This window comes from Zeus faber (assembly GCF_960531495.2).
Source record: "Zeus faber genome assembly, chromosome: 4".
Classification (NCBI taxonomy): Eukaryota; Metazoa; Chordata; class Actinopteri; order Zeiformes; family Zeidae; genus Zeus; species Zeus faber.
In genome coordinates this window covers 28,995,206-29,020,496 of record NC_137191.1, presented here as the reverse complement: position 1 = coordinate 29,020,496, position 25,291 = coordinate 28,995,206, and the positions used below count along the sequence as shown (strand labels likewise).

At 41.5% G+C, this 25,291-nt stretch overlaps 1 protein-coding gene across 1 annotated transcript in view; it reads right to left on the bottom strand.

Annotated features, from left to right (window-relative positions):
- Positions 1-14,404, bottom strand: part of helz (helicase with zinc finger) — a gene marked incomplete at its 5' end in the record, with an annotated part of 87,525 nt that extends 73,121 nt beyond the window's left edge. Inside the window, 9 exons of the mRNA XM_079998585.1 lie at positions 197-338; positions 791-898; positions 3,012-3,210; positions 3,648-3,723; positions 4,889-4,937; positions 5,266-5,322; positions 9,268-9,392; positions 9,907-9,943; positions 14,183-14,404. Of these exons, the coding sequence (XP_079854711.1) occupies positions 197-338; positions 791-898; positions 3,012-3,210; positions 3,648-3,723; positions 4,889-4,937; positions 5,266-5,322; positions 9,268-9,392; positions 9,907-9,943; positions 14,183-14,404 (1,015 nt within the window). The remainder of the gene's footprint in view (positions 1-196; positions 339-790; positions 899-3,011; positions 3,211-3,647; positions 3,724-4,888; positions 4,938-5,265; positions 5,323-9,267; positions 9,393-9,906; positions 9,944-14,182) is intronic.
- Between the last annotated feature and the right edge of the window lie 10,887 nt (positions 14,405-25,291).

Below are 25,291 nucleotides of genomic sequence, written 5' to 3'. Positions count from 1 at the left end.
TGTTTTTTTTTTTTTATGTTTTCAGAGAAAAACTAAAAACTACAAATTAAGAGCAGAATTAACACTGCTTTATTTTATGCGCATTTACGCATGGAGAGGGGGCGATCGGGCCGGTTTAATACCGGGTCTCGGTACCCACCCCCGGAGCGCCGTTAGATGAATAATCACAGTGCATCCCTGGTACAAGTACCCATACCTGCGGATTCCTCTCCCGGTGTCCACTCCTGACAGCCTTTGGGGAGGCCCTGAAGGCGCTCGGCAGTCGAAACCCCTGTGATGGAGAAGTGGGGTCTGTGGGCGTCGTAGAGGAGTGCGATTCGGTACAGTTTTCTGGCCGGCTGGCCGAGAGAAGAAGAAGTGTAATTAGGACACCCGTCGCCAAGAGGTCACTTCCTATCAGTGCTACAGTAGGACGTCGTATTTGATACATTTCTTTAAGGCTGGGCGATATTGACGAAAATAAAAGATCACAATATTATTTTGTCAAATACCTGGATATTGATAATTGGACGATAATTCAGGGAAGACTATTCGTGCTTTCATAAGATATTTACATGCAAGAAATATATGGGGAACAATTATTAGCAATGTGGATATTATGAGCAAACAGGTAGGGCTTGATCAGAACAGCTAGAATAGTCAGTGAAGAAAGAAATTGGCATTACTTTACATTTGTATTTCAGCCTTAAAGACCACATTTAAATATATCGCGATATTAGGATGAACAACATCCCAGACGTTATATAGTCTCATCTCACAAGATCAATGCCGTATGACGTGTGTTCTTTACCTTGCAGAACAAGGAGAAGGTCCAGGAGTGTGAGGACTTCTTGGAGGCAACCGTCAGAGACAGACTGGAACTGGTGTCAACATTCACTCCTTCCAAATAATCACTTAGCTAAAGAAAATAGAATAAATATTTTTTACATTAATATATACTCCAATCCCTTAAGCGGTTTCGGGGATTTATTTTTTCGTATCTTGTTGGTCAAGCTATAGCTTCCAAGTTGAAAGCAGCCATCATGTCTTGCTGGTGTTGGCACTGTTGGCAGCAACTTGCCATTCACTCAGTAGGTTTTTGAGCTAAGAGGGTAATTTATCGAAACATATGAATAACTTTGACATTATGAAACATGACAAAGAGAGGCAAAGAAAAAAATAATCTCTTTAAAATAAATAAAAGGAAGGACCACTAACCGAGATAACCAACTACAGATCGACAACCCTGAAGAGAGAAGAAAGACTTTTTTGGTTCACATTAGTGTTGCGGGGATTAATATGTTAATTCTAATGAGTTCAACTAAAACATTTGTAATTCGTGGGTAGTTAATATCTCCTGTAGGCAGCTGCGGATTAGTTACAATGAGGCCCCCGCAAAACTAGTTCCCATTAAGCCTTTCTAACTCATTACAAATGATACTTGACAAATTATTTCATTGCAAAGGAAATAAAACTCAGCAATGTTAAAGGTTTGCCGTTTTCCAACTCAGGCTCTTTTTGAATGTCGGTACCCATCAGTTATAACCGTCGTAGCGTGTCCTCTCTGAATGATTTCTTTGCGAAAAAAACTTCCCACTAAGCTGCGGCTTCTCACTGTGCTAACATGTAGTGCAACGAGGTAAATGTTTCACCTTAAAAACATTTCTCTGTTTTATCGAGAATAGGCAACATTCTGCATTAAATTACATTTAAAATAATTCTGGATAGCAGTAACAACACATTGTTATTTAATACTACTATTTGCAATCTCCGCGGTGCATCCAAAGCATAACGTTGGCTATTGTATGTTGCCAGTAGGAAGCGGCACAACTTCCTTTGTTTTTACTCTCTTACGTTAGCATTAGGGCTGAACGATTAATTAAATTCAAACCGACATCGCAATTTAACAGAACACCATATCCAAATTCGCAAAGCCTGCGATGGTTTTTTTTTCCCCCGCTGCCGCACGAGCGATGGGGTGCACGTAATCGATGGGACAGAACACTCTGTTCTTATTTTATGTCTCCTAATGGGACGAAACAAGTGCGTATGGAACGAAACCGTGTGTAATGGCAACACTTCCCCCCCGCCTACAGCGATCGATTTAACCCATTGCGCTGCCCCGCTGCCCGGTGCTTCGGCCCGGGCTGCGGTACGTGTGCTGCTGGCAGAGCCCGGAACACCTGTAAAGTCCAGATGGAGCCTCTTCCAGAACACTGCGTCTGTTGGGGTTTTTTGTTTACCCTTTTTTAAATTTAATGAGCATAAAGCCGTCCCTGAGCACAGAGTGGTGCTCCGTGTATGTGGATGTATGCACGCAACATTTTTATAAAAACTACAACATTTCTGCTGAAACAACGTATATTTTTTGAATGTTCATTTTTAGATTTGAACAATTAAAAGGCTTGAAGTTAAATCAATCAGTCAATATTCTACTGTGATTAAAGGTTTTTCATTTTACACTTTAATAGTTAAATAAAGGTATGTTATTCAGATCAATTCATGCATCAAATTATCTAATTTCATCATAACGCGTAGGCCTGGCCCACAGGAAAGAGCAGTTTATATGTTGACTCACAATTTGATTATTTTCCCAAATTTTTCAGCCCTAGTTAGCATTCTAAATGCACTCGTGTTTGCAACCTTCTCTACCAGTATAACAAATAAAGACAATCTAACAATCTTTATCCTTTACCGTTTGAAAAAATAAATAAATAAAAGAGTAAAAGGATAAAGACATCTTTAGAGTTTTAGAGTCATTTAAGTGCAGTGAGAAGCTGCAGCAGAGTGGTAAGTTTTCTCAATAGTAAAGGGTTCAGCAGGGTTGTACCATGGAAAGTAGCACCAGCATTTCAATAAGGCCTGGACTAACAAAATCGCAAACCTATCCTTTTAAGGAGTGTGTATGTGTCCATCCCTCCAAGGTTTAGTAGCCTCTTAACATGCCACAATGGCAGAAGGAGTCTCGCATGTACATGAGAATCAACCCGATCCCCGTAATGGTGGACAGCTGTTGCCCCGCCCCCACGCACCACTTTCTCGGGGGAGAGCGAGTTCATCCACTTCTCGATCAGCGTCTCCATGTAGTTCTCGGTGAAGTGCTTGCTGTCCTGCTGCTGCTTGAGGCGGATGAGGCGCGAGGCGTAGCGCTTCTGCCACTCCATCAGCTCCTCCTGGGAGTGGGCTGACGTGCACTGGGCCCCGTATCGACAGAGGCCCTGCTCCAAGTACCTGGTGGTGGTGGGGGCACAGTGATGGTAGTAAGAGGGCCGAATATGTTGCCATAATAATTTTGAGGTGGATATAAATCTTAACATGAGCTTATGAAGTCCTCACATCATTCACACGGTTTCCATTGGTGTTGAGTAGGTTATTTGTTATTACAGTAGAACCCTGTCAACCAAACCTTTGGCCACCAGGATTTTCGGTTTGGATACTACGCAGCGGCATCCACAAAGCAAAAAATACCAAGTCTGTTGTTTAATGTTAAATGTTATACAGTGGTTAAATAAGGACGTTGATACATCTGTCTCCTTTACAACTCTTTCACGTTTCAGTCTCCCCAACTTTTCAGCGGGGTTCAGATCATTGAGGCTGTACTGTACTGGATACACTTAAAATTTACCTTCCGGTGTCCATGCTCGTATTGACTCAGCAGGTGAACTCACCTTTTACATAGAGTGTATTCCTCGCTGCTCGTGACTCCTCGAGGCGGAGGCCTGAACTGCCAGCCATCTTGGACCTCTGCCAACACAAACGGCAACAAAGCCACCACCCCCGCTGTTAGGTAGGGGTCATCTGGAAATGGAAATGAGGAAGGCAAGTTTCCTCATTTCCATTTCTAAAAAGACTTGGGAAGGTTTTTTGGGTTAATTTTGAGGGTGGGGCCAAGAAACTGGAAATACCAATTTTAAAGTAAGCTTCGGGAACCAATGATTTCCTAATTGGCATAGTATTAAAGCAGCACTATGTAACTTTTCGGATTTGGCGCAGATTTTCTCTACAGTTTGCAAATGCACTTTTACCTCACTGTCGTAAAACTCAGTTTGGTGTCTTAAAATAATAAATTTTACCAGACAAATTATAACCTTATCGGCCACGTTTCAATAACACTATGTTACCAATGAAAATATAACATACAAGTAGGTTACAGCGCTGCCTGCATGAACACCTGCACGAGCCCGCAGAGCCGCGGGAAGAGAGGGTGCAGGGATCGGCCCCCTGCTACCGGTGTAGGTACCAGATGTGCACGGCCTGGCAGATCAGCTTGCGCACGTGAGTCAGAGGGTGAAATAAATTCCGCGGCGCGATGAAAGTGATGGCTGGCGCCCGCTGGCTGAGGTGAGATCCGGGAGTGGCTACGTTTTACCGGACATTTTGACCAAGTTTTTATATAAATTTTACCAGGCAAAAATAACTAAGAATTAAAAAAAGAGTTCTGGATAGCAGTAACATCACATTTTTATTTAATACTACTTTTTGCAAAGGTAATTAATTACCGGAGCCAAACACCAAAGAAGTGACATCGTGCCATGAAGCGTAACATGCTTTTCCCGCGGCTTTGTACTCGAACACAGAAGTTACATAGTGCAACAACAGGCGTTCACGGGGAGGGTGGTAATGAAAGAGCTGCCATTCTGCATATTACAAGTCAGTGTACCATCAAAATGATTTTGAAGCTGTTATTTTGAGATAAAACAGTTTTATAGTGTTGTTTTAACTAGTCAATTAACTAAAAACACAAATGGTGACTTGGGTGCAAATCTGAAAACAAACAATTTGCGTAAGACAGCTTGTGATGCTTTGTTGGCAAAATATTGTTGGGTCCTCGTTTTTTTTTTTTTTACAAAATGACACTCCTTCGCGAGGGCACAAGTGTGATTAACTCAGTAATTCCTCATGTACCCACCTTCTTCCTGGTCATCTGTGTATTCCGACGCCATCTCGCTATTTACAGCCTGAGAGGAGTAAGAGAGAGAGGGACAGGGGGAGAATCACATGAAGGGAGGCCGATGATGAAGAGGGAGAGATAAATGAAGAGATGGATAAATGGAGAACGACAGAGAGAACTTAGTGCTCCCATTATCTGACCGCCGGAGCACTGGTAATGGCCGAGCGAGGGGATTCATCACAAACAAATTATCTGTGAACCACCCGCAGAACTATCGAGTCGGGGCAGTCATTTTAGCAGCCGCCGCCCCTGAGTTGTAAGTAATCCTCTGACGAAGACGCGTGGTGGGCGGACGGAATGGGGAAAAAAAAAACTAAAAAGTCCTGTGCACTTACTTCTATTTCTGAGAGTAGCATTTTTAACCTGGTCAAGTCCTTTGTGACAATCCCATTCTGTAGAAGAAAAAACAGAAATGGAACCAAGAAAAGAGTTAGAATATTGGGAATAGTTAGTTAGTTAGTTAGTTCCTCCCGTTCCTTCTGGAACATTGGGCGACGAGCCCCCACCATTTGCTCCCCAACCAGAATGGCTTCTTCTCGTCGTTTCCGAAACATGCTTTTTTTTACGGGGTGAGGTTGTTAACCCCACGCCAACCCCCAACCTGGAGGACCGGGTGCTGACTTACCAATGTCACAAAGGCATTCTTGGCAGTGCTGACTTACCCGTGTCACAAAGGCATTATTATTATTATCATTATTATATATTTACAATAATAATAGGTTCGAGCAGAGGTGGTTGCTATTATCTGGGAATATGGGCACTAAAGTAGTAATATGTATTTTTATTCAAGTTAAAGATGGTATAACAATGTTTTTTAATCGTTATACTTCTCAGTTTAATGATTTAAAAACAAAATCAACAATATAATCGCTGTAGTCGTGTAGGCCTGTGTATTGGGCTTGATCCGGATTTGATTTTGACATAAAGGGTCCAGATTGAATTAAATATCGATATATTGACATTTTATACATGACATCAGGATTGCTACCAACTTTTTAGCATAACCATCTCATGTGCATTATTAAACCATGCCACGGAACAAATTCAGTCTAATACGGGAGTGAAATACTTACATTTGTTTGTGACTATGGTGGTATTTCATTTAAGTGGAAAATGGTTGCATCACTTCCAAACAATGTCGCGATATCTCAATTTTCCTTTCAGACCTTCAGACTTCCTTGTTGACACAGCAACAGGAAGTCTGAAAACCACAGCACTGATGCGCTTCACACACATGAATGACAAAAAGGAGACTACTTTTAAAACGTGATCGCAGCGCTTCAGCTTGCCAAACCAAACCTTTTCAGAGTCTGCAAAAACTATTTTGTTTTGGATTTTTTTTTCTTTTACAGAGAAAACTTTGTTCGGAGACTCACAACACTTTGTAAATGTTGCAGGTCAGCCTGAGCTTGTGGACAGCAGTAGAAGAAGAATGTGTCTATGAGTAGGAGGCTGAAAAGGACATGCCAAAAAAAAAAAAAAAAAAAAAAAGATGCAAAAGGCACAAGGAACACAAAGAGGTACAGTGTGTGTGTGTGTGTGTGTGTGTGTGTGTGTGTGTCTGTGTCTGTGTGTCTGTGTGTCTGTGTGTCTGTGTGTGTGTGTGTGTGTGTGTCTGTGTTCCGGTGCTGCTGTTCACTGAAGACAAGAAAGGCAGCAGCCAATCACAGGTGCCATTGCAAAAGCTCTTGGCCCTGTTCAGTTCCGGTTACGTCTGGCTTCGTCCTCAACTTTGTAGAAAACACAAGACTTCTGGTCTTGTCCCAGGTTGAGGTTCTGAACACACTTCTAACCACAGGAATCAGTCGAGCTGTAGAGGTTCATTAATTATACAGTTGTGGCAAATGAGGGGCGTGGCTAAACCGCAGTCTGCGGGCTACAATGCGAGCTTTGCCCTGCGCCGGCGCAGCTGTTCCGACTCGGCCTGATCAACACGCTGCCGTCGATCGGTCCGAGTCGGCTGGGAGAGTTTTCTCCTGTGTTGTTTGTCTTGCAGTGAGGGGGGAGTGTGATGAAGGGCAGGAGCCTGCGTACAATATTGCGACCGGATCTGCAGATTAATTAAATTGGTTACCTTATGTTTATGTTGGCCAGCGAGCATTTTTTTTGGACTATAAATAAAAATCTGCCTTGTCAGCACCACACTACCCAACCGACGCCGTCTCCCTATGTGAACCCATGGCTGTGGGTAGAGACTCCAACAAGAGTTGTTTTTTTTTTTGAAAGGTATGATTCTAGACAAGCTCAAATAGATCTAAGAGGTCAGAACTCATAGGGGCGGTTTCGGTGGACACAGATTAGGCCTCTTCGACCAAAGCCGCGTTTCCACTGCAGGAACTTTCCCCAGGAACTAGGAACCTTTGCAGGAACTCAGTGCCACCTCAGGGACCAGGGTCTAAATTAAGTTCCGGGGACAATGGCCCAGGAACCAAAAAGTCCCCGCTCAGCAAATGTCCAGGAACTTTGGGGGTTTCTGATTGGTCGAGTACCTGCAGCATTTAATTTCAGACACCACTTAAAAAGAATCTGTAGCAGCAAACCGACTGAATGTACAGTTTCTTTTTTGATCTAAAACTGTTTGTTTGTACAAAAAAAGTAGTTTTTGATAATAAAAAATAGACAACGTAAAAACAACGAGTGTATGTATATATAAATATGTTTCATATAGTGTAGCGAGTAAGATTTTGCCCTCCTACACGGACAACCCAGTTTCAATTCACCATGTGTGAACTCATTTTTTACAATGTTTCAAACCTGATAATAAAATATTGCTTTTGAGAGTTAATATTTTGACAATGAATACAAGGACAGAAGGATAAAATGGATACAGAGAGACAACATAAGTGAAATTTAACTTTGATTGTCTTTCTTAATTCATTTTATTCTTCTTGTTGTTGTCTTCTCCTGCAGTGGACCAGATCCTGGTATGGTCGCGCGCAAAAATGACGTGTAAAAACAGCCGTCGCTTTTTCAGACATCAGGGGACTTATTTGAATAATCTTCACTGGTCTTTAAACTGTGGTGGAAACGCACACAACAATGGGCTGAAGGAACCTTTTGTCTTTCTCTCGCTATGAGAAATTCCCTTTTCGCAATTGTTCCAAATGCTGTTGCGTCACGGCAGGGGACGGACTTCAACCTCTCTTTCCGCGTCACTCAATCTCCTCCTTTTCCTGGGTCACTTGTATTTTTCCCCCCCGGAGCCGCAACATTCGGAGCATGTTTAATGCGCACTTCCTCAAATATAAACTGGCACCGGTTTTCCTGTGTTTTTATTTTAGATCTATTTGTTTTTGTTAGTTTCTACTTGTATGAAATTAACATTTTAAACCAACTAAGGGACGTCCTGCCTTGGATATGGAGAGAGAGTGATCTCTGGTCAACTGGGCGTCCTGTGTCTCAGAACAAATAACATAATGCTAGTTTAATTTTAGGTGTATTTATTTTGAGGAGCACGGCACCCAGGCGGCAGTTGTGGAAAATTAAAGCCCCGGTCACTATTTGCAGAAATATAGGTACTGTAAATAATTGAGTTTGATTTCACTATTATTTATTTGTCTTTATCATCTATATGTAAAGCAAAGTCACCGCCACCTACACTCACTGTCAAGTTTGTTCTTCTTTTATCGCAGTGTTCTTATTGAGTATTCTGCTGACTGTGTTCTGTTCTCCGGTGGTTTTACGTCTTTAAGTGTACCTCCTGCCTAAGATCAGCACCAAGACCAGGCAGAAGCAGCTGACTCGTCCTTCATTACCTTAGTCTAGGACTTCCTAGACTTCCTTGCAACGTTTCAGAATGGGGTTTTTAAATAACGGATTAATTTAAGTAGGATTATCTTAGTCCTGATTAAGATTAAACCCTGTTTGATTAAACCCCCTATAGTGTGAGAAAATTTAGGCCTGACACTTTAAATTTTCATTTAGACCAGTGATTCTCACATGGGTGTATGCAAAATTACTTGTACACGTCCCATCAATTAATTCCGTATGAATGTTTCACTTTGTTTCGTAGCTGAAGTAGCATAGCATCAGTGTAATCTTGCAAGAGCAGGTACACACACTTCAATAGGTTGAGAACCGGCAATTAAGACTACTAACTTTTGGCTCACTACACACTATGGCAATGGAAGGTTTTAATTCTATGACAATGCTATACCACTAAAAGACACTTAACGATAATGACTTAAGGCAGAGGGCTAATGTTGACATGGCGTTGATCATATTTGATCATATTAACTGAAGTCAAGCTTTCTAGAAATTCAATATTTTTGCTCCACACTGATGAGATGGAACTGACTGTAAATGTGAATAAGTGTGTGTATGTGTGTGTCTCATACCAGCGGTTCTCCATACAGGGCCTTAGACAGGATGCTGGCCACCTCCCGCAGGCTCCCGTCCAGCATCATGGCACGTAGGCTGGCCTGCAGGCAGCCCTCGCCCCTGGAAACGTCCTCCGCCAGGACTACGCAGAGGGCAAAAAACACCGAGTTGAGTGTGGAGACCGAAACACAGATGACAAGCATTTTATCGAGACGCGATTCGTTGTGTCATTTTCATTGTCAAGTGGTTTATTATACTGCTACGATATAACATTCCTATTTCCAATAGGCTAAAAGGCAGCAGCGCATTTTTGGGGTCACGCGGAAAACCTCAAGCCGCTGCGGTTTCTGTTTTACACTTCAAGTACATTTTGTTGAAAACCCTTTACAAATTTTTGAATCTCGGCAACATGCAAAAACACTTAATGGAGCGTGAACAACAGAACATTGTCGCGTTACTAAGGCAAGTAGTCCCTCGCCAACACTTCCCTGGCACACTTGTGTTGATTGTCACTTTATACGATGGGTAAGTCTGCCCGTATGAGACTTGAGACTTGAACAAAACAACGTACTATACACCTGGACACATTTTACAGGCAAAGGAGAGCTGGAGTGCAGGCGTGAGTGGAACTTTATGGAAGACTCAGCACTACTTACCATGTTTGCTGTCTTCATCGGCTTGATCGTAGTCTTTCTGTTGGCATGAGAAGCAGGAAGACAGAATTTGAGGTGAGGTTGGGGAAAGGCACTACGTTGATCCATTGTTCGATTCTACCTCACGGGATATCAAATATTTAAATATATATATATATATATATATATATATATATATATATATATAACAGGATGGATATCTTAAATGACAGACTGGGAAATCGACTGAACACGAGGGTTATCTTTAATAAACCAAAAGAAAAGCCTTCATCGTTGTAATTGCGTCATGGTGGATTGATGTAAAATATACTACATTCCCCAGCGAGGAGGTGACGCAATTTCTAAAGAATCCTTAAACAATGTGTTTTCCCCCCAAACACATTTTAAGACTTCTCATGATTGAGAAAAACAAAGAAGTGGATTGTACGGACAGTGAAGAGCGAGACACTGAAATAGAGTGAGAGCATGTGAGCGATATGAGTCAATAAGTTAGTGAGCCTGACAAATTAGATTCATTAATATGTGACAGATTGTTAAGAGAGTAAGCCAGTCAGCATTAGAGTGGGCCCAGCAAGAGAGCAGGCAAGAGTTTATGGAGAGCAAGAGCGAGAGAGACACCAAAATGTAAATAAGAGAGCTTAAGCGAGTATGAAAATGGTCAAGGGTGAGCGAGCGACTGGTAAGAGGTATTCAGATGCTTGTATCTGTTTTTTTCCCCTCATGGGTGACTTTCTATAATTAGAGCATGAAAATGATTTTGAGACAAGACAAGTGTACTTGATCACACAGAGGTCACAAAAGGCGAGAAAAATGCGAGATGGAGAAACAAAATGAGGTAAAACAAAAGTAACAGAGAAATACAACTTAAGTCATCTGAAATATCTGAAATATTGTTGATATTATATTTGTGTATTTACAATTCTAAGTACTCAGGCTGGGCGATATACTTCTATAATATCGATATTATGATATCTGTTTGGTTATAGTAATGTTGTTGTAAGGTTAAATGTTGTTTTTATAGAACTCAATAGTGACTGCCCACTTTATGAACTTTCCAGACAACACGAACCCTTTCCAGAAGTGAATTTACCTTTCATTCATTCCATTGACATTTCAGAACTCTTTCAGAAGAGTTTTAAGCCTGGAACCAAGCCTTGTGAGCACTGTTGGGGGGGTAACACGCTACAAAGTACTGTCGCGTGTTAAGAGTACTTTATTGTTATTTTATTGTACTTTATTGATTACATTATTGTTGTAACAAGTAATGCAACAAGTTAGTTTTGCAATTCAAGTAATCAGCTATTAAGTTACATTTTCAAATAAGCAATAAAACAGTTAGAAACAGTTGTATAAAGCAGTTAGAAACAGTTGAATAAAGTAGTTAGAAACAGTTGAATAAAGCAGTTAGAAACAGTTGAATAAAGTAGACAGAAACAGTTGAATAAAGTAGACAGAAACAGTTGAATAAAGCAGTTAGAAACAGTTGAATAAAGCAGTTAGAAACAGTTGAATAAAGTAGACAGAAACAGTTGAATAAAGTAGACAGAAACAGTTGAATAAAGTAGTTAGAAGCAGTTGAATAAAGCAGTTGGAAGCAGTTGAATAAAGCAGTTGGAAGCAGTTGAATAAAACAAACACATTTTAGTATTTTTAGAGCTTATAGACCTTATTATGCGTAATCACCAGGTGTCATGACTTTTCACTGCACATATGTATAACCGTATGTATGTGACAAATCTCTTGAACTTGAACCTACATTTTCCTGACAAGAAAAACAAGAAAATCCCTGACGCATTTGCATCAGGGTTTCCGTTAGAAAAAAGTTGATGCCGGTCCTGGAACATTTCAATGTCGCGGGCAAATGGGAGAAATATTCTGTGTGTTTATTGAGTTAAAAAACAAATGATAGGCAGGGTATATAAAGAGTGACATCATCAAGGCATGTCGATTCATAATATATTTTTATTGAAAAGTAGGCTACGAGTGTCCGGGTGTGTTGGTCCGTGTCTCCCACAAGCCTTGAGCACGGCAACCAAAGTCAGAACTATCTTTTAAATGAGGCCTTGTAGATCTAATATGAGTGTAGATTCAGCAACTGGGTTGCTTATTTCTCACCTCAAATTTGTTCAGAAACAGATTTCGGTGTACTGATAAGGTGAAATCAATGACAGTTTACAGAGTAAATAAAAGGGAAACCCGCGTGAAGCTCAAACCCCATTGGCTCACAGAACCCGGAACTTGTGCTCAAACCCCATTGGCCCAGAACTAGGGGCTTGGCTGCTCATTCACAATTAAAGCTACACACACTGAAACAGCCCTATTTGGAACAGTCCGTGTTTAGAGGCATGCCACAATGGCTTGAATGCATAATCTGTAGCTCCTGAAAGTCGACGAGTCTAATCATGAGTCGGAAACCCTGCAGATGACTGAGATTCTTCAGCAGTTGAGCAGTGTTTTTTAATTTTTTTTATTAGCGTTAAGATTTTAACCGTACTACCAGTCTTATGGGTGCTTTTTTTTTTTTGAGAGAAAAACTAAAACAAATTAAGAACAGAATTAACACTGCTTCATTTTCTGTGCACAACGCATGGAGAGGGGCTGCCGGGCCCAATCTGCACCCTCGTCTCGTCGGGCGTGTGTCAGCGCGCATATCTCCGGAGATGGGAGCAAAAGAGAGAGGAGAGATGTCTCTTCTGATAATAGCGAAAATACTTATTCGACAAATATCTTAATCCTTTTGTTATATAGCCTAAATAAATAGAAAACCTTTTTTTCGGACAACGGGAAAAAAAGGCAAAGGTACAAGTCTGTGTACATAAGTCTTTTAAGAGTGAAGGCACTACTCATCCCATAAACCATTGTGAATGATAACTTTCCAACCTAACAATAGTTTAGCGTGGTTCTTCTTGTATTTAACATTGTCATTATTAAAGTGTTTATATTTTAAATAAGAGTGTTGTAATATATTATAGTTTGTGTTCAGTGTTAGCAGTAACTCACTAGCGGATAGTGACGTTTGCAGTAAACATTTTCATGGTAACGCCAAGCTCCACCAATAAGAGACGTTGCTGTTACACTTTAGGAAAAGTGTGCACAAATAGGAACTGGCAGTTGGATTTGGGCAAACGTTCACTGTTGAAGCAGCCATTCAGCTGTGTTGGTCTTCAAAATAAGACATCATTATTCAGACATATATAATGTGCGCTGCCATAGAGCTACTGGGAGTTGTAGTACTATTCATGAAGCGCCACACTCAAACTATTTACCAGATGAGGATTAAAAACGAGAAAGTAAAAGGGGGAAACGCCTAATTTGATGATTTTATGGATAAAAAGCACTACATTTCTCAACCAATTTCAACTAGTCTTTTTTATAGTGAATGGTTTATGTACTATGTGGAGTAGAAAAGTTTGAAAAAAGAAAAAAAGGGGGGGTTTTTGTACTCCTTGGAGAAAAAAGAAAAAGGTGCTGTGGTATTGGAATCAGCATCGGTATCGGCACAAATGTATCGGAATCGGACCTGGAAAAAAAGTGGATTGATGCATCAAAATCCTCAATTCAGAATTTGAATGGGATTTTCACTTCCGGAAACTCACTGTTGAGCTCTATGGCCGCATTAAAGGATTGACATTTCTGAACTCCAATGACTGTTCTAGTCAAAGCCTCTTCCTGCTTGGTCATAATATCCAGGTTAGTACTGAGCGTTTCTCAAATATTTATTTTATATAAATATCTTATGAAAGCACCAATCTTCTTCTTTGGGGTGCTCCTGTTAGGGGTCGCCACAGCGGATCATCTGCCTCCAATACCTTCTGTTCTGCTCCTCTTCCTCCCTTACACCAACCGCCTGCATGTCCTCCCTCACCACATCCATAAACCTTCACTTCGGCCTTCCTCTTTTCCTCTTGCCTGGCAGCTCCATCCTCAGCATCCTTCTCTCAATGTAACTCTCATCTCTCCTACACACGTGTCCAAACCATCTCAATCGGGCCTCTCTCACTTTTCCACCAAACTGTCCAACCTGAGCTGTCCCTCTAATGTACTCCTTCTTAATCCTGTCCATCCTTGTCACTCCCAATGAAAATCTCCACATCCTCAACTCTGCCACCCCCAGTTCAGCCACCGGCCTTTTTGTCGTTTCCCCCAATTTCACAAAATATAACGGCAGTCATTAGTCATACAAGTCCACAAATATGTATATATACAAATTCACAAAACTGAGTAACATTTACAGCTCATCATCATACATGAAGATATGTGACTTTAATTCCCCTCTTACCAGCTGCAGGAGGGCTGCTATCCGGAAGAGCAGCGCGCGGCATCGGAGGGCTCCCGGGGCCAGGGAGGGGGGGCTGGGCGGCACGGGGGCTCCGGAGGAGGGGGTTGGGGGCCCGAGGGCCAGCAGCGCATCTGTGCTGTGACTGACTGCTGTCTCGTACTCCCGCCTGCCCAATGATCTGCTGGCTTCTTCACATGACTTCTCCGCTCTCCTGTCCGCCATGACTCAGGGACAGAATATCTGAGGGAAATGCAGGAATTGGTGATTTTAAGGATAACTTCACTGTCAAATTTTGACTTTTGGTTTTGAAGGCCAATAATAACAACCGTCGCCTATTCGTCCAGAATTCAGCAATCTTTTCACTGGGCTGCCTCTGCTGTTCCAAAACAGCCCAGAGCCAAAGTTGTGGAAACTACAACTATTTTTAAGGTGTAGTTTCCACAGCTAGATATTTCAACAACAGCTGACAATAGGAACATTTGGACATATCACCCAACCCTATACCACAGGACATCTTCAGAGGTCTTGTAGAGTCCATGCCTTGGCAGGTCAGAGCTGGTCAAGGGCCTCCACAATTAGTGGTTATGAGTGGTGGTTCTAATGTTGTGGCTGATCAGTGTACATCCGGCAATGAGCTGTATGTTTGTTACTCATCTCTTCAATTCAAATGTACACAACACCGCAGTCAAGGTAGTTCTTTTTGCCAAGAGGTAACGGGAGTTGGAATTGCTACCACTGTCCACGGCGATGACTAAAATCACCCAATACCCAAACCTGCTTGTGGTACTTTTAAAGTGCAAACCCTTCAACAATTGACACAGATTTTGCAAAACATGTTTCTATAAGATGCGAGTCTAATGCTATGTACAATTAAAGCCAACGTAATGATCAACAGTAAAGTTATTTTGCTATGTTGGCAATATTTCCACTGCAGGTTAGGCCAACTATCTAATTACATAAACAACAGCATAGATGTTGATTGACATTAGGACATAAAGGAATGGCTTCTTGAAGATTTGGCACATGCTGCAATTCACAACAATGCCTTTTTTTTGCTGAAAATGAACTGAACTGGCTCATTATTTAATTTTCCTCGGTCTGTTTTACTAAGCCTTTGTGGGCAGCTTTCAAGGACTCTTCAACAGGAAACTTATCCATCCAAACCCCACCCACTTTGACATTTTGGCCACCAGTCCCTTCTAGATACAGATTTGGGCATAGATCTGGCATTTCACAAAGAACCCTCGGCCACATGGTCTGTACTATGTTGCCGGCTGTCATGCAACAGTTTTGTTAACATCAAACATACACACTTTCCATGTGATACTGCACAACAGGTAGAAAAACAACTTACTTTAAAGGTGCTAATAATGGGAAGTGGTGAATAACCTGGAGAGCCTTGTGCCCCAATAAACAAGTCAAAATTCATCTTTAGGGGGGGGGGGGGTTCAAAAATCAAAAAGGCACAAAATTGTTGTCAACAAACAATACAACAAATTTTTTTTTGTAAAAACAAGTATTGTGTGTTAGTAGTTAGTTAGTTGTCACTATATAGTTAAACGTTGGCTGTTTCGTGTCGTTACAGTCGGCATCTACTTTGATATTTCATCCAATTTAGGGTTCTGTTACCTAAACTAAAGCATGTATTGTTATTGCAGTGTACAATAGTTGGCCCACCCTCCACCAAGTGACTTGATGTAATCTGCACACTGCTTACATGCCATTTTCTGATGTGAGTAATAGCTGACTGGTAAAAAAGCAACATCACTACACAAATATAACTTTTCATAGAACAGGTTGCCGATCAATGTGCCATTTATAAGCAGAACAACTGCTATACTAAATTGGATTTGCCCAATGTCATTGACAAATTACGGGACAATAAGTCAAACCCCCTGAAACATAATATTTTGGGTTAGATATAACGTCAAACTTTTGTTTTTCCTTTAACTCTGCCATTACCACAAGCAAAACCTCCCGTAGGACATTTTGTTACTGTTTAAAGTATTTTAGAGGTGTTTCTCTATGTGAATGTGACGTGAAAATATATGATAATCAGGGGTGTCATGATTCAATTTGACTTTCGATTGTAAGGTCACAATTCGAATTTAGATTTAAATGTATTAATTTTTTTCCAGCACTGAAGGCTATGCCATTGTTAGACTATTAATTGTGGATTTGTGAAAAAAAAAAACACTTGTTTCTCAATAAATAACTTAAGAGTCCAGTCGTATTAAATCGTTAGAAATAATGGTTTTTTTTTTGAATGGGAATAAACACAACAAAATATGTCATGCAATTTCATAGATACAAGAAATTCTTTGGAGCCGTAAGAGCCGGCTCTTTTCAGTGAGCTGTCAAGCATGCAAATTTAAGCTTGCTTGACTTAACAGCAGGCAGATAGAGAAGACAAAGGGGATGATAGGACCACGACCAGTGAGGCCTTATCCTTCCATAGCAATGGGTTTACATAAAGATTTGAACCATAGAGCCCATACAATACATTATTACATCATCATTTAGCAGACGCCTTTGTCCAAAGCGACTTACAATTATTCACATACTGATGGACTGATGGACTGATGGACGCCGGCATCAGGAGCACTTAACACTAATTGTCTTGCTTCAGGACACTTCAGCATGCTAGCGGGAGGAGCTTGGGTTCGATCGAACAACATTTGGATTACTAGCTCCTGAGCTACTGCATCACAATACATCAGTGTTACGAACGTCAAATAACCGCTCAAAGTATGGAGAGATGGTATGAGTGGAGGGCGGGGGCACTGAAGGGGGTGAGAATGTTCTAGTTCTATTTCTATCATTGGGTAGTGGGTCATTTGTTGACACTTGCTTTCACAATTTGAAATATCAGTAGGTGATACAGCTGACACACACTGCTCGCATGTAGAATATACAGTGACAAAAATAGAGCGTGGGTCCATCAAGGGCCTCGGAGGCAGAAGGACAATGTTGCCATGAACGTCAAGCAGCGATTCCAAGGTTCGGCTTTTAATAATAGAGAAAATTATCGGTCATATAAATTGGATTCCAATGTCATTTCATACACTTTGATTTGGCACTAACGAGGTGCAGACGGAATATGCCCCTTTTAACCGAATATTTCCCTTTAACTTCTAGTGGTGCCATACGGGGAGGAATAGCCTACTTAAAAGCCATTTTATGCAAAATTCCCTCTCTACCAACCTCAAAGGTTTACTGCAACATGTTCAAGGTCAAAAAATAACCCACCCCCTTTTTAAGCTTTTTAAACTGGGAGCACCTGTGCTACCCACTTGTTCATATGTACTCATAGCAAATGATTTGTTTCCCAGTGAGTACTAGAATTCCATGTCCACATGAAGACTGTATTAGATGTGGGTGCGAGAAAAACAGCACACCATTAGTAGTATATGCCGCGATATGGAACGCACAATGTAATTTGTATCAGTGGAGAACAGAATTGATGGTTACCAATTGATTGCTTCGTGCAACTGTTAACTTAGGCAATGTCACTGTCAGGCCAATACAAACACATGGGCACATGTTGACATGCAAACAAAGAGGAGTGAAGAAATGGCGACAGGCAGCTCTAGCGAGGGTGGTTCAACTTCATGCAAAAGGTTGAACCATTCTCGCTGGTGCTGATAATTACCCTGACCAATTTTACAGACCTTCTGTAACTTGCGTCAGGCAATAGTTCTGTCAGAGGCAACCAAGTTACCAACCTCTTCCATCACCTTAAGATGAAACATGTGGGTGAGCGTGAAGAAAACAGAGCAACGTGGACACAAGTAGCTCTAGCCTGAGTTCAAACAGAGAAGCCACACTGCCTGCTGAGTCGTTCACTTATTGTGACAAGAAAAGCTATCGATGGAAGGATATATATTGATGTATTTAATTTTCTAAGGTTGTACTTTAAGTATGTGCATAACCACGCATTTGACTACGTGCAAAGAGGGGAGAACAACATGTACGCAACTGGTCACAAAAGGACATATGGATCACAAAGAACTGTTTAATCATCGCGTTCCAACAAGAGGCGCTCCAACGGCTATTGACGCATGCTCCAACGGCCAATGACGTCACAGTCTCCATCCTGGGCCGCCATGGCACATGACTGCCCATCCTTGTTCTAATTGGCTTTAATGTTGGTCAAGTAAAACTTCCCAAAAGGTTAGTCAAGCAAGACATGTTCATAAAAAACACAAATAAATCAATCTGAGTTAATAAATCTCTCATTGCAATACGACCAATTTTTTTTTTTAGTGTGTATTTAAAACACAACCTATTCTATGTAGATGATATATATTTGAATGGATTGTTTGCCTGACTACAGTTATTAACAAATTAACTACATTTATTACAAACGAATGCCAATTAAATATTTCTGATTCTCTCTTGCTCAGAACACCATCAGGAAACACTTTTATTAACTTTTGAATCATGGAGCTATAGAAAAAAAATTTTTTTTTTCCCTACAGCAAAGATCTTTGACATATATATATCCCTAATATTGACTTGCCCTAACCCAGCAGAGAAAGAATTTATAAAAGTCCAGCTGTAGACCGAATATGAAATGGAGCCCTTCTGATAAAGGATCCTAATATTTTTGTGACAACCATAATGAAGGAGAACTAACAATGAATGTTGTGCACTATTCGAATCTCCTAAATTTAACACCTTTGGACTTACAGACCTCTACTGTTAACTACAGCAGTGCATGTCAGAGTTTCAGACCACACACGTGTCAGAGTTTCTGTTAGAACAAATTGGTGCCAGTCCACGTGTCCTGGAAGATTTCAATGTCCCAGACAAACAGGAAAAATTCCGGTCAAATATTATTTATGTTTATTGAGCTAAAAAAAAAAAAAAAAAAAAAGCTAGGCAGGTTATATTAAATCATCAAGGCGTGTCGATTCATAATATTTTTTATTAATATTCAAAATAAAATGAGTCCTGTCAGTCAACGCCGTTTTAAAAACAATTAAATATTAGGAATATTACGATTGAAATGGAATAATTTCCATTCATGAACAATGAGTAACAAGTGCGGCTGCTTTAATTAACATTTCACTTTCACGCAAAGTAAATACGGCACGTAGGTCTAAATAAATAAAGGTTGTAGTGTTGTCCGTCTTTGTCGGGACGTCTTGTCGACATATTTTACAAAACAATAGATATTTACAGTCAGCTTTGGGTCAAAATTTAAATATCCAAAAAAATCTGCCAAACTATGGATGTTGTGTCCTTGTTGTCACATTACATCATCTTTTTGTTTCTCCTCTGAGTTCTGGATGCTGCACTCTGTCACTGCTCCATGTGTGTGTTTACAAGCGCATCCTGTCCACAGGGGGGGTTAGAGGTGACCGGTCAGCTTGAGATCGTCCAAACTGATTGGCTTTCCGTTAAGACTTGCCGAATGCGGAAACGAACAGATCTGCGGAAGTTTTTATCAAAATGATCGATTAATTTTATTTCGACACCGAGGAAAGAAATATGTAGATAATTATCATTGTCGTTTTATCGCCCAGCAATAATTAAAATTGTGCTTAGAGATAATCCTTTTCACCGGACATGATGACCGGAAAGATTTAAATGTCAGACTTTATCAGAATTTCCCGGTTATTGCCTGATCACGGAAACTCAGATATGCATCCACACACACATGCAAACCTATGTATGTATGCATGCATGCAAACATGCACTATAATAATTTATCATTTCCAACAATATTAATACACCTTCCAGAACTGTTTGATACACTTTAGCATGAAATATTTCCATCAGTCTAGAACTTGTAATTGGATAAACTGCTCCAGGTGAATTGGTAAGGTAAGTTTTAAATATGCCAAGGCCCTGTGCTAAGAAACTGCATGTGTTTTAGCCGCCTCTGCGCTTCTCGTGCATTTGTTTGGCAAAAGTGTGTCATCATCAGCGCCTTCATGATGACATGATGTCGGACTGGAGATGACATAATTGCGAAAGGTATTATCAAGAGGACACAATGACACACTACACTTTGTAAGATGGAACTAAAATTATGTGAAAATAACAATATTTAATAAGGGCGCGCGCACACACACACACAGACACAGACAGACACAGACACTTCCTTTTTGGTCATATTGGCCAGAGATTATTAGGGGTGCAACAAATCCCAAAACTCACGGTTTTGAGTCACGGACCAGATCATTTTTCGGATCAGCAAAAAAAGTGTTTTAATGAAAAATTAAGGAAGACAAAAACAACTTTTCCATTGGAACTTTTGCCAATGGCCTTACATGAAAACAACATTCAAGATGTTGTCCATTGTTTACATAAATCTTAAAATTCATAAAACATTCAATAATCAATTGTTAAATTAAAGTGCAATATGAGACACGCGTGATACCTTCTTCCTTTAAACATAGTAGTAAATGAAAAAAAATCATTAGATCCATCCCCAGTGACTGAATTTAATTACAATAAGTAACCAATATCTTGTTCAATTTCTCACATTTATTACAAACAACATTTCATGAAATTGGTTCAGAATTAAGCGAGTTACAGTCGATTTTGTAGAGAAGTCCGCATCGCTCCAAACACATCGTATTTGTTTACGAGTGAATCTTGAGCGCTTCAATATGGCGGACGAGCAGATGCATAGCGGCGCCATTTGCTTCACGGTATGTCGTAAAGTAGCAGCAACAGAGCGCAACGTAAACCAATCATTGCTCTTCAGCGTAAAAGACAGCAACAAATGTCTTGTCTATCTTCTTTTAACTGCAACTCTGCATCGAGATTTAAGGAATTATTCCTCTGAAAAGTAACAGGGGCAGTAAAACTGCATTTCACTACGATGGTTCAATTTTGCAATTGATCTGCGGTTCACATGCGAGGCCATCCGTGGGGGGTGATCCGTACGGGTCACGGATCATCTCCGTTCCGTTCCACCACTTCTTTGCCACAGATTGCATGTGGTGTACGGGGTAGTGGGAGGATGCAAAATAGGAGACGTTTGAATATTGTTTCGCATCTATGGAACAATAAATAATAATAATCCAAATGTCCTTTTTTTTACAATCTCAATCTGAAGTTTGTTTTGTTTGTCGATGAAGACTGATTTTGGGACGAAAGAGAAATATAAATAAACAAGAGCTTCTGTCGCAGCATATAGATCATTTCATTCATCAAGATATTAAGCATCTATCTTTACTCCAGCATTCAGCAAATAATGGAGAGAATGTGTTTGTCATTAGTAAGATCCAGATGGACTTTAAGTATAGTGTTTCTGATGCAAGGTTCTTCCGAATCTTTTAGTAGCCATTATGAAGTAGGGTCGCAGTCCACAGCGAGATCATTTATATGTAGCTTATTAATCTGAAATCATTTAAAAGGCCATCCATCTCCAGCCAATTTCACTCCCTGCTTTCCCTTCTCCACTTTGTCTCCAAGTGGAAAGTTGGAGTGAGGTTGGTATTTGATTTCTCACGTGCTCGCAGCACCAGTGAAAAACAAAGCCGATTCTCACCAACATAAGGCTACTAGCTTGCCACAACCCAGGACCTTCTTGCTGTGAGGCAACAGTGCTTAGCACTGAGCCACCTTGCCGCCAATACTGTCAATGAGCACCACTGTCACTCACCAGTAATTGCTCAATAATACGAAAAATAATAAGTAAACATTTTTTTATTTATCATTAGATGTCAATATGAGGGTACTGATTTGATAGTGTGAAAATGTTAGGTATGGATCCTCTAACCGCACCGGTGCCACAAGGAGATCTGCCCTCCCACGTAACAAAATGTGCAGGAGTAATTATAGGAGATGCTGATAAATATGCACAACGAATCATCATGCTTGGAGAACAACTATATAAGTGCATTGGTAATTCAGACCAAACAAACAACATATCTTACGTTACATAATTTCTCCCAGCCCTAGTCTCCGCGGCGCCTACAATACTCAATGAATCAACGGCGTCTTAGCCAGAAGGAGGACAGAGCCAGGGCTGAGGAATCTGTGGTTATCCAATGTGGAGATAAAAGGACGCTGCGAGCCTCCCTTCACATTCAACGGTAGTTCCATATCAGACGGTGCGCGATGACATGCTCAGGCTCACCAGGGCTACGCATCGCCAACCTTGACCAGGAGTACACTAACTTTTGGCCTGGTTTTCAATTCTACTTTACCCCAAGCAGCACTGCTGATCCAAGACCGGCAAAGGAAGAGGATGGACGCAAAGAAGACTGGCTGGGAATTGGCTACTTGTTAACCTGGCAAAGGGGTGGATATGGAGGAGGGATGTCGTGGAACACCTTTTCATTAAAACTTGTTTGGTTAAAAGGCAAAGATTTTTTTCCCGTGTTCCATCAGATACATAAACTGGCAACTAATTGTGCCCTATAAAGCAGTAGGGCAGCATGCATCTGAGAGCAAGCTAGTCCTTGAATATTAGACGGCAGATGTATATCTGGAGCGAGCCGAGTAGTGCCAGGTGTAGACTACTCAGCCGAGACTAAAACCTACATATTGTGCTTGAAAATAAAGTATATTCCAATTATTTCCTGCATACTTGAAAGCGGATGAGTCAGTGTCCTCCGGTCTCTTTAGGACAGTGACACAAATGCTGCCGATGTGGCGCTTTCCATCACAGAGACAAACTTTGGAGAAGACTTTGGCGCGGAAGTTTGGTTTAGTGATTATAAAAGCCACGCGGTGAGAAATGCAGAAACAATCAAGCACCAAGGACAAACGTGGTGCCAAACAATAAAATAACATCAGGATGTTCGCTTTACAAGGACCCTCCTGACTTATTTTCTACTTTTTACATTTAGTGTATTGTCAGTCTTTGTAAATGTCTGTGACTCAGGAATTCCGCATCAATCGCATCCTCTGCCTCCAAACTCTTTCCCCTTTTATATTTGGGGCGTGAACAAGTTCTGTCAGCATTTTTATGAACCCAATTTAGCAGAGCATGGAAATATTTGATAATGTATCTCAAAAGGATGGACACTGAACCATTTCTTATTTTCTTATCATTCGACCGTCCATTAATCGGAGGGTTCCTGGTTCAATCCCCAGCTCCTCCTGGCAGCAGGTCAAAGTGTCCTTGAGCAAGACACTGAACCTCTAACTGCTCTCGTTGAGCAGGCGTGCGCCTTGCACGGTTGCCCCCACCATCGATGTATGTAAGTGTGTATGAATGTGAAAGCGCTTTGAGTAGTCCGAGGATTAATAAAGCGCAATATATAATCAATTAACCATCTATTACACAAGGCAAAAGTGAATTCCCAAATATTTACTCTCTTTTCTCTGTGTGGATTCTGATGAGCCACTAAATGCTGAACTGGGTCAATCACAATCAGAAATGTAACCGGACAGGAACATAGCGACGCAAAATATTACAGCAGCATCTGCCATCTTGTTATGTATTGTAATTAATATGTTGCTTAATATCAATATGTGTTTGCATCATGGAACAAAGGAACAAATAAGAAGTGTCTGGCTTACATTTCAAAATAGACGACACAGAACGCAGGCGTTTCAGAGGAAACTCTTCGATCCGCAAGTAACCGATTACTCGTATGATTACATAAAAACGGCTGGGTACAGCTTTACATTAAAATCTTCGTTTATGACCAATAAAAACCTAATTGCACGTGCTGTGGAAAATGGCAACAAGGAGTGTTACTCATGTTCAACAGAAATACAATTTTACAAAAACAACAAAAAAAACAACAAAAAACAGAAAAGTAGGAAACAGTGTAAACAGTAGTCTCGGCCTGGATCCAGAATAGCATGTGCTAGAAGTTGTTCTGAACTGAATTATTTCAGTAGGGGGAGAGAAACAGAGGAGTTTTAATGGAGGGGGGGGAAACACACCATCACACAGACACGTCTGACCCCAGAGAGTAGACCCAGCACTGTGAGGTAACCAACACAACTTTTTTTTGCTTTTCAATTTTTCCTCTGCCCATACACGGCATGCATCACATGAATATGTCTTATTTGGGCTTGACTAGCAGAAATGGCTTTAAGGTCTGACTGGTACACGGTAGGAAAACAGCGGACTGAGCTGCGTTACAGAAGTATTTATTTTGGACGATGGTTCGGACGATCGCTGGATTTGACGCCAAAAAACTGGAGTTTGGCATGTGCAGCCGTTAGCGTGCTAGCCAGCCAGGACAGGGCCTTTACCTGGCTCCAAACTGGGCAGGACGATCACAACAAGAACAGCAGGCTGGATTGTTAGCTTGCGCTAGCGACCAGGCTAGGTTAACTGGCTAACTCGGCTCGCGGCCTGCCGTTCGGATTGTTAGCGCTCGCTAGCGGGCAGGCTAGGCTGGGCTAGGCTAGGCTAGCAGGCTAAACTGGGCTCGGGGCCTGACGTTTTTGGAACGGGGGGGTTTTTTTTTTGTTTTTTTTTAGGCGCGTATAACGGACGTGACACCGCCCGGTTATCCGCGCGTGGACTTAACACGCTCGACGAGCTCGTAATGTTCCGCGAGCGGCCTTCGGGCCCGGGCGCCTGGCTCGAAAAACGACAACTGGAAAGGAGCGAAAAAGGGGGAAGTCTCCACTTACCGAGCTTTACTTTCTACGCCATCTTGGATCCACTTGTCAGCCCGCCGCGGAGCATTGTGGGAAACGCTCCTCTGAAGGTTGAGGGGATACGCGCGCGTGGTACGCGTGCGCGCGGGGACCGGACGAGGGAGCCCGGAACCCTCCGAGGTTACTGTTGTTGTTGTTGTTGTTGTTGTTGTTGTTAGGGTTGTTATTATGACGTGGGCGCGGGGGTCGGGGATTTGGGGGGACGCGCGGTGTCAAACACGGGAGGCTTCTTGTCACACCAGGGGTTAAAGGGAGAAACAGGAGCTGCAGGGACCGAACGTGGTGCCGTTCTGGACCAATCGTCGATGATCGGCTCCGGTGTGAGCGCAGCTCGGACACTTTAGTTTTGTTGTTTACAAACAAAGGGACAGTGTCGCGATGCCACGCCTCCCCCCCCCCCCCCACACACACACACACCGTGGACATGTCTCCTGCAGTGCTCTGCTCTCCTCTGAAAGCGCGATGTGGCCGCTGAAGTCGCACTCGTACAGTAATATGGGATGGTTTGCCTGATAA